We start from the raw sequence: 14,440 nt of genomic DNA, 5'->3' as shown, positions 1-14,440 counted from the left end.
TTCCAGTTTCATTCCTCCAGTCAGGAAGCAAAAAATACACCCTAGGACTTGCCTGACCAATTACATCCCACAAACACCACATTTTACGGAATAGGTACACCAGAAGCAAACTTGACATAGCTGCTACAATTTATAAGTAACAGGGAACTGTTGGAAGCTTTCAGTGTTACAATATTCCCATATTTTACAAATTTGTCAACTCACCCTAAAATATTCTTGATATTTGGGGTTCTTGGTTTTGCTCAGATGAAGAGTTACCACCATTTTTAGTAACGTTTCAGAGAAGCAGGAAAGAGAAAGGAGGGGCACAAAGTCAGATTCTAAGGGCAGAAGGGACCGCCAGATCATCTGGTATGAGCTCCTGTACATCACAGACCACCAACACCACTCAGCACACACACACACTAAATCCAACAATCAAAATTAGACCGACGTATTACAGCCCACAGGAGACTAGACTGTTATGGCAGAGAATAGGAGGGATCAAGGTGGCCCTGTGCCCGAGGTCCCCCACATTGGCAGGGAAATAATTAAATGCAATATACACAAAAAATCCTGGCAAGTGACCTGCATCCACACTCTGCAGAGGAAGACAACCTCCCCTTCATCCCCACCCAAAGTCACTGCCATTCTAGCCTGGGGGAAATTCCGTCCCAACCCCACATATAGTGATCAGTTAGACACTAAGTATGTGAGCAAGAACCAGCCAGCTACACAACTGAGAGAATGCTCAGTGCCACCTCAAAGCACTGCCCCCCCTCCCCGTCCAATGTCCATCTCCAACTGTGACCACCCCTGATGCTTCAGAGGAAGGAGACAAAAAAATCCCAGAATACATTAGGGGGAAAATTCCTTCCTGACCTCTGCAGGTGGCCAGCTGAAACCCTGAAGCATGAGTTTTTTGGAACATAAGTGAAGCCCCAGGTCTGTTGAGTCCTGGCCCCTACCATCACAAATAACCCCATCATATAATTGCACCCATATATTTGTCCAACTCTCTCTTAAAACAAACCAAGGTTATGGTACTTCTGATTACGAACTCCCCATTAACATAGCCCATGTACTACATGGTAGGGAAGATATTTTTGCCCTTGCAGTACTGGGATGATGCTGTGTCCTTTGGTAAATTTTAATGCCCGTTTCTGTCATTGCCACCACTTCTAGGAATGACATCGCAGAGCCAGAAAAGCTGACCATTTGGTGCTGCTCTCCCTGTGTGAATGGGCAGCAAAGAACTCAGGGAAAGTTAGGCTGGGGGGGCCTCCTGGGATCAGAAAAGCATAATGGTGGTATAAAGTTGTCTTAGCCTCCCTTCGCCCTGGCCTGCAAGTTTTGTGCTACAAGGGTCTGTCAAATTCACCTTATCCTCCTTCAGTTGCCCTACAGGTCACAGCACTGCCTAGAATCCTTGCAGTACCGTGTGCTGTGATTCTGCCCTTGAAATATCCTTCCCATCTCCATCATGTCTCTTTCTACCCCTGAGGTCAAGGTTGCAAGGGGTCCTTGAAAGTCAGCCTTACAGCTGACTTCCACAGTATCTGAGTTGCAGAAATCCTCCCACCAGATGAAATCAGGATTTTAGGGCCCTTTACACCACTCCAGTCTAGCTACTCTGGAGCAGCAGTGAGAATCTCGCCCTTCAAATGAGGGATGTGGAAGAGACTGAGGCTGCAATCCTCACCTGCTGTCAAGGAGCATACAGAGCAACTGGAGGAGAGGTGGAGGTTGTCTGCATAAGTGGCTTTAAGTCCTTGTTCCCTAGAGCTCAGGCTGACGATGCGCTGGGCTGGTCTCCCTGCTGCCAAAAGTCCCCAGGTTCCATTAGACAGCCAGGAATCATCAGGACAGAGGGAAGCCCTGGCTACTCTCCTGTTCCCCGGCCACACCCAATTCATCAGCACCAGGGAATGTGCATGGGATAAGAGCTGCTACTTTGGCGTTACATCTCCAGAAGATCCCCTAGACTAGGGTGAACCTCCCGTGACAGGCTAGGGCAGATTGAAGGCTGCTGCACCAGTAGAGCACCACTGGGATTGTCTGAATGCAATTTAAGATTGAGCTTCACCATGCTGGGATGACTGACTTATGAGTTGTCTGAGTCTCTTCTAGACATTCCAACATTCAGAAAAATTTGCCTAAGCAATGTTATATTTTTGGCACTGAGAGCTTCTAAATGAAACTTTGGCTTGGAGCATAAAAAAATTTAAAGAACACAAGAAAAGCGTTTTTTTTCTTGTGTACTTCAGAACACAGTGCTCAGGCCAGCCAGCTAAGTGGATGACAACTATCATTCTGTTTGTCCCTGGTAACATTTTACATCATCTATCAATTATGAAAAGAAAGAAAAGGCTGAGAATTTAAGCTCTATTTGCATGCTGGAGTTGTTAACTGCAGTGTCCCAGTAAATCCATTTTGATTTCCGTAAGTGCAAGCTTACAATACAGTTTACAAAGAAGGATGGGCTTGAGTCAAAATTCAGATTCAAACAACCCCCAAATATTTTGGAGGTTTCAAATCTGATCCTGGATCCGGTATTGAGCTTTGTAGATGCCCCCCCTCACTTTTATGAGATAATCTCAACCCACCATTCAAAAGTTGGGGTGGGGAGAGAAGTTCACAATCCAGAGCTGACATTTGTGGTTTAGGCACATCTACAGTTTTAATATATTTTGAACTTTCCCCCTCATTTGACAGATGTTTTAGGAAGACACTGACAGTAAAGCAAGGCTGTAAAACTGTCAGCGTAATATAGGCTCTCTCTGAAGAAGTGAACATAAATATACTTTAATTGCTGGAAAAGAATGAACTAGTTGGTTTTCAAGTGTTCACATTCCAAAGTGTCATTTCCCAACATGCTGTAGTGAGTCATGCACTCAGATGGTTTACAGTAAAACTCAGTGTTTTAGAGGTAGGAGATACTGGGCCCAGCCCAACACTCCCTACTCAACTTCCATAGAAATCAAGGGGAATGGAGTCAAGGAGGAAGATCGTTTTGTTTCCTGAAGCATAGACAAGGAGGTAAAAGAAATGAGGTTGAGCAGCAATGGATCTGTAGTCTCCCTCCAGGACCCTGCTTCAGGGCCAAACAAAATATTGGAAGCCAATCAGAGGTATTGGGGCTGGAGACTCCCCTTAGTCTCCTGCTCAGTCTGAGTTGGGCAGAGCAGTAGGAGCAGTGGGAACAAAACACTTAGCCTTAGTCTCCATGGGGCTGGTGGCTGTAGCAGGTGCCAAGCAGGAGGCCCTCAAGATTCCCCCTGACCCCTTCAGTGGGACCAGGAAAAGCAGCAGAAGCTGAAGATATGCTTCCTGACCCCATGGAAAGCACTGAGATTAGTGGGGCTGGAGGCTCCCTCAGGTCTCCTCCATGGGGGTGCATGAAGCAGCTAGGGATGGAAGCCCACACATACCCTCTCCATGGATCCAAGGATCAGGAGAACTGAGAAGCCAGAGAGAGCTAGGGAGCTTGCAGTAGTAAAAAGATGGGGAAGGCCCAGGGAGCTACTCTGTCAGTGGCAGGTGGAAAAGAAATTGTCACTCTCTGGAATATCTCCACATACCATCAAACCTTACAATCTGAATAGAGAAATCAGACATAGGAAATGTTATCATCCCCATTTCACATACAGGGAACTGAGGTATGGAGAGGTTAAATGCTTGTCTAGGGCCACATTGATTGTCTGTGGAAAAGTCAGGAAATGAACCCATATCTCCTGAATTCCAGTTTACTGACTTAACCACAAGACTGTCTTTCCTTTCAAGATACTTGGAGTCTTTGAAATTCACCCATATACAAAACAATCCAAATGATTAAAGCTCCTTTAAATCTAAAATTTGTGAGAATTTCAACTGTACTATTTTTTATAGCTGGTTCTTCTTCTGGAGAATCAGAGGAATATTAAGTTGATCTTGGCCAAGTCACGCACCGCAGATAATTCGCAAACAGCCTATAGGCTGACATATATTCACATAAAACATTTGTTGGACAATTCACATTAATGAAAATCAAAATGTTTGAGTAAGTCATAATGGGAAAAAACTAAATTAATCAGAAACTATTCAATAGAATTGGAATATTTTCCATCTCCATGAATGAGAAACCACTGAATAGACATACTGAGAAAGAAATTTAGGTTCATACACCTGCACATGAAAATATTTTCAAAACTTTTATTTAAAAAAAACCCACAACTTTTTAAAAACACCTTAGGACTCTGGGAAGCAGGAGCAGAGATCAGATTCACGTTACTCCGGGGCTGGTCTGAATCTCCATGCTAGTAATAGAAGTTCATAGTATGCACATGCTGTCAATTCCCATAAATATAAGGAAGGCTGGATTTCTCAAGATATTATGAAGCCTTTCTCTGCTAGATCATTGATTCAATTTCACCTGAGGTTTGTAATAATTGCAAATCATGACAGCCTACTGGAGTTTGCTAGCTTTCGTGAAATCAACTGGAATATCAGTTCAGATGACAGTGGACAAGCATCCATAATACAGAAACCACACTCACAATTAGCATTTGGCTATTCCAGTCTCACATACATTGAGGTGAACCCTCCAGATCAGATTTAAGGCATATTGATATGGCAGAATGGGAAATATTTCACTGTTGCTGTTCCAGAGAGACAGCTCTTAATCTAGCACCATTCTTAAAGCACCAAACTCTTTGTTTTAAATGAAACTATACCTTGTTCTTTTATAAATGATAAAAATATCTTGGGCTTCATTCTCATTTACACTGTGGTGCCATTAAACACACAAAGAGGGATACTTACTGTAAGGGCCCTTTTACTGCTCAAGTGGGGTTAAAAGAGGCCTTAATGGAAATGAGAATTAGGCCCCTTACCTTACATTGTATCTCACTTCATCCACACTAACACAGTGTGGTTCCTTGTCCCCACCTTTTGTCGCACGCTGTGCTAACATAGGTTATTTCAGCACGCCATTTCATAATCAGCGCAGCATCTAGATATTTCACAGCACTCTTCAATATCTTTTGTAATTTAATTTAAATGTGACTGGAGAGAGTAGCAGCTAAACCAAGAATTCCAAAAGGTACTTTAGAAACTCTACACGTACTTTCTCTGACGTCTTCATAGACCCTTCGACTTTCATAATCACCATCTGGCATCTTCTCATTCCCTTTCTTGTTTTTCTCACCTTTCTTGTTGCCATTTTTAGCTGTAGGATGAAAAGAAAAACAAGTTTTACTTTTTTTCACTGTCAAATGTATTTAACAATGGCTAATAACTACACAATGAATAAAATAGTTTGCTTCCGTATGATGGCATTCCAATCCTTCCAATGCAGCAGATGTTTAGAATATTCTGTTATTCTTTTCCCAGGTCTGAGAACTATAGAAATATGGGTGCAAGGAATCAGAAGTGTCCTTTTCTGCGCTCCACTACGAAGGAACCAGATATGCATTTCTTTCTTGCACCAATGGAATTCAGTTTTCAATATCTACACAGGCACCAGTGACAGTTTATTGCTCAATCCTCATCATTTGATCAAACATATAAGGGCCCCACCCAACATCTATTGAAGTGAACAGAAAGGCTCCCCTGGACTTCAATGGAGTTGGATCAGACCTTAAAAGGGGTGAGTTTATTTAATCGACAGTGATCCAACATCTTCACAGACCACCACCAATATTCTCTCCCAAGGCAAGAATGCTCCCAAGCTGGGGAGCACAAAAGCAGCATTGTTCTGCACTTATATTCTGATGTGTTGCAGTGTCCTCCATACACAATCCTTCTCCTCTCCACATAGTTTATTCCTGCCAGGAGCATGAATAGTATGTTTGGTTGGGTTTGATAGAGGTAATTTGTAAATCAGGAGACAGGCTGACTATGATTATCTGCAGAGAACATTCAACAATCCCATCCCAACAGAAAAGAAGCCTGAAAACACTGTACAAATCTTTATGGTATGTCCCCTCTTAATTGTTTTTAAATATACCCCCACTCTGTTAGGCATTTGATATTAGTGCAGTATCTAGATTGTCCAAGAGTGGTTCTATGGAGAGAATAAAGGGGGAAATTTAGTGCTCTATTTCTCATCTGGCTTTGTGCCACTACAATGATTAATTCTCTTTCTGTCCATGTGTATCTGAGCTCGCCAAATGCTCCAAAGAGCTCTCCACCTGAATTTTAAAATGAACTCATGTCAGCCATGCTTGGACTCCTTTTATGTCTACTTTCCATGAACATCCAGAAAGTGGAATGTTAAGCTCTCGCATTTACATATTCATACCAGGAATTATATAGATTATATAGCAATGTAGGCTGCTTGACACAACAGAGAGACACTGCTCATCGGGGCCTTTGCATGGGACATTAAAATGAGCCAGATAAGTATCTGATGCATCCTTTGAGTACAGGACAGCACATGCACAAGCAGCTCCTCTGTGTGAATGTGATTTAAACTCTGCACTAGACGACAAATCTTCCAGTAGCCTAATTGTCACCGGGACGACGTGTCAGGCACCACTTGGGGTTTCAGGTGTATGGGGGGTGACGTCTCAAAAACTTACCTAAAGTTTCCTGAAATTTTACTGAATGATATCAGCTTTGTGAACTAACTAAAACAGCAATTCTGCAGCCTATGAAGAAGCAACAAATTATGTAGTAATTTTTACTTTAAATGTCTGGACTGATAAATTGTTAATCGAGGGAAATTTTCCACGATTTCATTCCACTCCAATTTTTGGTTATTTTCTGAAAATCCAGGGAGTTGACTATGTCCCTTTCACAAGCAAGAAGGAGCAAACAGTCCAATGAGCCATCGGGAACTGAGGGGCAAGTGGTGGAATGTATTTAAGGAGACAGAAGAAGAGGTGTGGGTCCCACAGCTATGTCTGCAGGAATGGAGCCATGAGATATGTTTATGTGGGACTGGAGTGAGGAATAGGATGAAGGTGGTTGGGGGTGACTAGAATCAGGGAGTGGCATAGAGGCTGTGGGGGACCAGGAACTGGAGTTCGGTGTGGGGGGGGGGAATTTTGGGGGGGTAGAGTGGGATCGAAGGGTTTGGGGGAGGAGATCCTGACAAATGGAGGAGATTGGGGTAGATGCTCCTGGGGGAGAGTTAAAGGGCCTCAATTGGGTGGGTCAAGGGCGGGGCGGGGGGGATGGGCCTTACCAGATCTGATCCTGAGTCACAAAGTTGAATTGTTGGCTGGGGTTGTTGTTTTTCTGATCCATGCCCCCACTCTGTGCTAGCACCCTGTGGTGGCCAGTCTGGGACTTTCAATCTGGCTAGACACCTGGGACTGAGCCAGCCTGGAGCCAATCCGTGTCGTCCCAGATGTTGTTAGGCAACAGCAGCAGAGCTTGGGCTCTTGAGTGGGGCCTGGGCAGGCTGCACAGTAAAAAAGGTCTGGCAATGGTAATGCCATTCCCCAGCCATCCCACCCCCCATCCCCAGAACCGGCATCCCCTCTGCCCCATGGGCAGCATGCACAGAGTCCTAGTGGCAGCGCCACCCCCGCCAGCTGGCACCAGTAGCAGCCTGAGCTACTCCACCACTGCTGTTCTCCAGGGGCATGGGGAGACCACCTACCAGCTTGGCACTGCACAGCCTCTGAGGCTGCAGCAGCAGCTGAATTCCCAGCTGGAGGACAAAATTTTACCGAATGTTTTGGCAGTGAGTGGGGGCTTCATCCTGTTCTGCCCCTGCCTTCCTTGTGGCACCTCTACCTGTGTGTCTCATAAAGGAAAAAGACTTCTTCACTACAGGCGCCAGCTTCCTCCAGGCCCCGGGGGTGCCCTGCCCCCACCCATCCCCTTCCCCCAAGCCTCCACCCCACCCCTTCCTGCCCCTCTCCGTCCCACCCGCCCCCTTCTGTCAACCCCCCATCTCCACCTTGCCTCTTCCCGCCTCCGCTCTGCCCCAGGCCCCGCCACACCCCTTCCCTTAAGCCCCCACCCCGCCTCTTCCCGCCCAATTCCACTCCCTCCTCCAAGCGTGCCCCATCCCTGCTCCTCCCCCTCCCCCCAGCACCTGCTACATGCCGCAGAACAGCTGATCACAGCAGGCAGGATGCACTGGGAGGGAGAGGGAGAAGTTGATTGGCAGGGCCACCGGCAGACGGGAGGTGGGAGTTGGCTGCCAGTGGGTGCTAAGCACCCACCATTTTTTTTCTGTAGGTGTTCCAGCCCTGGCACAACCATGGAGTCGGCGCCTATGTTCTTCACATTTTATACAAATAACCTAATGCTGCTTATATCTTGCTCCCTCACCATAAATTGCTACCTCTCCCTGAGATAATCAAAGTTCACATGGCTTCTTGAAGTCCTTCTCCCAAACCTTAGAGTTACACTCATCCAATCAGAGAACAGAAACAATAGCATATGATTTATCTGACCAATCACAACTAAAAAGATCAGGTTGAATTATGAATCTGGGCTACTGGATATTGCTGCCAAACTGTTCATTTTCAATCCATCATGCATGCAAATCCTCTCTTATTCTCTTCCAGAAAGTAGTACATTGAAATAATGAATAAACTGGAGCAAATCATAATCCACCACCAGCATTCCAGAAGCAGATTCAGTCTCATGCTTACCTCTCTCAAGTCTATTAAATGAAATCTTGATGTTTTTAAAAAGACCCTTTTCTCACCTCAGATCAGTTTGGCTATAGAACTGTTATCCAAGGTAGTGTGCTAAAACGGGTTGAGTCCTTTCTGAAGGGACATACCCAATGAGAAGTGATGGAAAACTGCATCTTCACCACTAGACCCCTTGCTTGTAAAGTCCCACAAGGATAAGTTCTCTCTCTGCTCCTTTTCAACATCTACAGTCATCCATTAGGTGAACTGATCAAACGGCATGAACTCAAGAGCCAGCAATATGCCTATGGTACATAGGTCTAACTATTCTTCACCACATACAACCACATCACTACCACCAAGTTGAGCTCAGGATGAACAGCTGGCTGAAACTGAATACAAGCAAAACAGTGGTGATGCTGGTGGGCAGAAGGAAGAATTTGGAGGAGTTTGCAGCTACAGCGTATTCTTCTTTGGTTGAAGGTACTCATCCACATTTGGTCAGTTTGGTTCATGATCTAGAATACTCTTGGATTCTTTACTGATGCTAAGTTCTAACAAAGCAACATCTGTGATTAATGCTTTCTATCATCTCTTGTTGGCTAGGAGACTGTCCCATTCTGGCAGATGATGGCCTAACCTCAGCTATTCATGCCTTCACCACTTCTTGGCTGGACGACAGCACTGCAATATACCTGGGCATGAAGCTTTCAGCACTTAGGAAACTCCAACTAGTACAGAACTCTGCAGAGCATCTCCTCAGCAACACAGGCTACCGCAAGAACTTCAGGCTTGTTCTCTACTCTTTACGCTGACTTCCCATAGAATTTCAAATCAAGTTCAAGTCTCAGTCCTTATAGTTGTCCCAGGCCATGGAGCTCCTTGAACATATCTAAAAAACTACCTGAAACTCTGAGTTGAAGACTGTGATCAACAACTACACCCCTCTGGCACAAAGGAAAGTAAATAAAGGTAAAGCTTGTCTGTGCAGGAGACAAAACTCTCTTGGGGGCAGATTGGAGACTTTGGAATAAATTCCCCCAGGAACTAAAGACCATCACAAACTGCATCGCCTTCCTATTCAAGTGCAAGGCATCCTTTTTTGACTTGCCTCCCCTAACACACACCGAACAATGTGAATATTTATTTAAAAAACTGACCAAAACAAGACACTCCACTACACATTTGCGCCCCTGGGGAGAGGTTCAGAGAAGAATAAATGAGAATTATGTAGTCATGTTACTTAATGCATTACTGGAAGATGCTCAGATATTACAGCCATGAATGTGGTGTAAGAACAGATATAGAATAGAATCTACTGAAACCAATGGGACTAGTTGATTTCAAAGGGCTTTAGATCAGGTCCTAAACAAGCAAGAATGGAATTAGAAAATACAAATCCACTTGTGATGGGATCTGTCAATCCAACCTTTTACCTTCCAAGGATTACATGGTACAGTTGAATTTATAAGAGTCATAAGGGAGGCAAAGGGCAATATGAGACTGATTTATTGTTATGTAACTCAAGTGCTCGCAAATACTGCTTTAATTAAAAAAAATCATAGCATTATCCTGGACTTTCCCACCTAAAGTCAATGGGAGACTTGCCCATTGACTTGAATGGAAATGGATTTGTACTTACATGAATACTTCACAATGTAAAACAGCTGCATTCAAGCCATCGACAGTAATTAGCTTAAATTAATCAAGTACATGTCATATGCAATTTGCTGTAGCCTTTACACTGTTTTGATTTTAGTCCAACTTTAATTCAAAGTTAGCACTGATCACTAACAGCTGCTCAGCCAAAGGGCAGATCACACATTCCCATTCCTCTGCCTTTCTTCATTCCAGCCAAGATCCCGTCTATTGTTTGCTACAACATATAATTAATCCAACATGCCCCTGCTCCCACTGAGCTTCACAAACAAGGAATATTTTATATTTACTGTATGTCCGTTGAGTTAATCTTTATTCAATGTATAAGTGTTTGTTCATATATGTAAATATATATATAAATAAATACTTACACCTCCAAACATATTTACAGTTAGATTCATAATTATTAGTTAAGCACCAATCAATCATAAGCTCAGCATGATCTGTACCTTTATAAGGCCAATTTTTCAAAATTGGGTGTGCAATTCTAGGCACCTACATTTATATTTTGGCACTTATGTAAGTGACTTGGTTTTCAGAGGTGCTGAAAACCAACAGCTTTAATTGATTTTAATGGTACTAATCCACGTAACACTGCACTAGATGGTGTTTTAGATTTAACCTACATAATTGCTGGATCACTCTATAGTGCCTCGGATAGTTATTTTGTGTAGATTATAGACAGAGCTGCTAGTGCCATCTATAGTTAAGGTTCTTCAATACTTCCCAGTATAAGAGGCCTTTTTTCAGTTGCTTATAACTTTGCCAGTCCTTAGGCGTTCAGGCTGAGCTTCAACATGTTGGGTGTCTGCCTTAGGCTGAATTATTTTGGGTAGTTTCAGTAAAAATGTTTCAGACATTCCAGAGCATGAGTAAGAGGAAAATGTGGTTTTTCCCATGTTAAAAAAAAAAATAAAATCTTATGACAATGTATTTAAGATGTTCTAGCGCCTCCATGCTCTGGAGCAGGGACTTGAAATTTGTCAGGTGGTCATGTGGGGTGTCGGGAATATGCCCTTTGCTATCACCCTGAAAAAATGCCCAGATATGGCCACGCTATAAGTCTTTGAAAAATTTCAATTCACACATGCTCAGCTGAGACTTCTTAGAGGTTGGCAGCTCAATTTCTCTGCACTGAACATGCTCCAGTCCAGGGCTGAAAGGGCTCAGCAGGACTTTCCCTGTAATTGCTTCAGGCTGTGTGGCACCAATCATCAGAACCAAGAACAAGGAAATTGTCCCTCATGCTCTCCTTGCCCACCATGCTGGTGCCCAGGTAGCAAGGAGGAGGAAGTCATCTGACTGAAATGCAGAAGAAACTGGAGCTGGATATGGGAGGAAGTGGGTAGGGTTGGGACAAGGAATACGGTGGGGGATGACTGGGAACCAGGGAGGAAAGAATGAGAGATGGAGACTGGAAGAGGATGCCTGGAAGGAGAGGAGATTGGGAACGACTGGGACCAGCATGGGGATACTGAGACTGGGAGCTTGTGGGGGCAGAGAGACTGGGACTTAGTCACGGAGCCTAGGAGAGAGAAACTGGAATGAGGAGACTGAGACTGGGTAGGTGAGGGGACTGGTACTGTGAGGAGCCAGGGATGAGGGGGTGGACACTAGGATGAGAAACTGGAGGGAGGAACAAGAATGGCACAAGGACAGCGTGGAGGGGACAAGGGCACCAACATTTCTAAGTCTCACCATTCCTCTGCTATCAACATACGTTTGTGAAATGTGTCTCATATCCCCCTCTAATACTGGTCCACATAGAGGATGACCACCTACTACTGCTGCCAGTTACTCCCTTAGTTCAAGTGGCAGAAGTCTGTGGTAGATCTAAAGGCTCCAGCCCACCTGATAAATCATGTGGGTGTCAATGCAATGCCATAGCATGGAATTTCTGTTTTTACAGTTTGCTTTTTTTTTAAAACCTAGGAAATTACAAAGAAAAACGATGTTAAAAGAACATTAAAAGTTGGGACACCACATGCTCAAAAGTTGGGAAAGCCAGCATCACAGGGTATGCTGCTTCCCAATCGCCCCCTTGTGGCATGAGGTCACTCTGCAGGCCCCCTTCCATCAATCTCATCCCTCTCCAGGGCTCCCCAATTAAATTCACTTCCCCAGGGCTTTATTTATTTTCCAAAACAACAAACAAAAATGCAAACATTAAGCAGTTACCCTTCGGACCTTAGTCTCTGCCCCTAAGGCTACTGCCAGGCCTCCTGTCTCCAGCAGACTCTGCCATTCCTTCCTTTCTCTGCAGTTCCTTCAACTTCTTCAGACCCTCTGCCCTCCTTCCTTGTACTCTTTATCAGCTAATCCCCATTCAGATGTGCCTCCTTAGTAACTGGGATTGGATGGGCCCAGGCCTCTGGCCCTTAAAGGGACAAGCTACCCTGTTACAGCCATTAATTCAGCTCCCCTTGTGCATATGCATTATGGGAGTCTTTAATTACATAATAACATAGTCGTTTTTTTCCACAGGACCCCTACCTTATTAACCCCACAGGAGGGACCTGTCCTGGGAATGAATCAGAGTGGTGTAAAGGGGATTGCTGTCTGTAGGACTCTGGCCTCATTTGTTGCAGAAGTTGGAAAGTGTGTGAATGAGGAAGGAGATTGCAGGAAGAGAAGAGAATCAAATTCTATCCCTGCCTCTGCCACAGAGCTAATAATAATAATAATATATGGAGATATATACCTATCTCCTAGAACTGGAAGGGACCCTGACAGGTCATGAGTCCAGTCCCCTGCCTTCACTAGCAGGACCAATTACTGATTTTGCCCCAGATCCCTACGTGTCCCCCTCAATGATTGAACTCACAACCCTGAGTTTAGCAGGCCAATGCTCAAACCATTGAGCTATCCCATCCCTCCTGAGTGAGACTGGGCTTTCTGGTGTATGTTTGCAGTTACGCTGCTAGGAAAGTTGGGGTAAAGCCAGTAGGGAGCTTGAAGGCAGTATAGAGCTACAGAGCCTCCATGGAGATGGTTCAGCACTTGGTAGATCACCTGAGCTCTGGATCTTGGAGAATCAACTGATTTAGTGTTATGAGCTACCTATCACTTCCTCAGTGGACCAAACTTCACCAAGGGAATACTTTTCAGTAAATTCGACAAGTGCAAGCATACAAAGTTTCTAGACACCAATTTGGATCAAAGGGGATAATATGGCTGTACATATGTGGGGCTTCTTACATACCTGCTGGAGTCTAGAGGGCTGTGAACTGAACCCTGTACACAAATAGGGTCATTGCACCTCAGGGGGAACCCTCCTGCCTCCCCCCCCACACACAAAATGGGAGGGGGATTTGATAGCTGCTTTCAACTACCTGAAAGGGGGTTCCAAAGAGGATGGATCTAGACTGTTCTCAGTGGTACCTGATGACAGAATGAGGAGTAATGGTCTCAGGTTGCAGTTGGGGAGGTTTAGGTTGGATATGAGGAAAAACTTTTTCACTAGGAGGGTGGTGAAGCACTGGAATGGGTTACCTAGGGAGGTGGTGTAATCTTCTTCCTTAGAGGTTTTTAAGGTCAGGCTTGACAAAACCTTGGCTGGGATGATTTAGTTGGGAATTGGTCCTGCTTTGAGCAGGGGGTTGGACTAGATGACCTTCTGAGGTTCCTTCCAACCCTGATATTCTATGATTCTATGAAAAGCAGTGCATGCACTACCAGGTAATAAGCTGAATCAGCACATCCCAGAGTTACCCTGCCAGTGCCATCTGCTTTTGAACCTTCTGTCTAGCTGCTGATCCCCAGTGGAGCACCAGGTTATAGGTTTCTTGTACCACTGCTACCTTCACCCAGGCAGACTCTCTGCTACTAGGGTCCTCTGGCCTGGGCTGTACCTGCAGCTAAGATCTGCTGGCCCTCTAACAATTTTCAACACTGCAGAAATGGTAAATTTGGGGCATAATGTATAAAAAGCTGTTTTCAATTTTTTTCTTGATCAGAAAGTAACTGATTTTTACCAGTTTTACACTTAAACTGCAACCCTTAATTTAATATCACCTATATGCAATTGGGAAGAGTTAATGCCACTATGAGAACCTTACCTCTCCAATTTGCTGTGAGGTGGGTGTCTTTAATTTGCAAATGTTGTGCCATATCCCATAGTATTTAAGGATACAAAATTCCTACTGAAGCCAATGGGAGTTTTGCCTGAGCAAGGGCTGTGGGATTTGGCCCTTAATTTTATAAGATTGTTGCTTACTCCGTGA

The 14,440-nt window shown here is 44.5% G+C and overlaps 1 protein-coding gene across 1 annotated transcript in view; it reads right to left on the bottom strand.

Annotated features, from left to right (window-relative positions):
- Positions 1–14,440, bottom strand: part of CPXM2 (carboxypeptidase X, M14 family member 2) — a 113,688-nt gene that overhangs the window by 97,873 nt on the left and 1,375 nt on the right. Inside the window, exon 2 of the mRNA XM_008166291.4 lies at positions 5,084–5,185. Coding sequence (XP_008164513.2) covers positions 5,084–5,185 — 102 coding nt within the window. The remainder of the gene's footprint in view (positions 1–5,083; positions 5,186–14,440) is intronic.

Source organism: Chrysemys picta, chromosome 7 (genome assembly GCF_011386835.1).
Source record: "Chrysemys picta bellii isolate R12L10 chromosome 7, ASM1138683v2, whole genome shotgun sequence".
Taxonomy (NCBI): domain Eukaryota; kingdom Metazoa; phylum Chordata; order Testudines; family Emydidae; genus Chrysemys; species Chrysemys picta.
The sequence above is the reverse complement of the archived record's forward strand: the minus strand, read 5'-3'. Positions and strand labels throughout refer to the sequence as shown.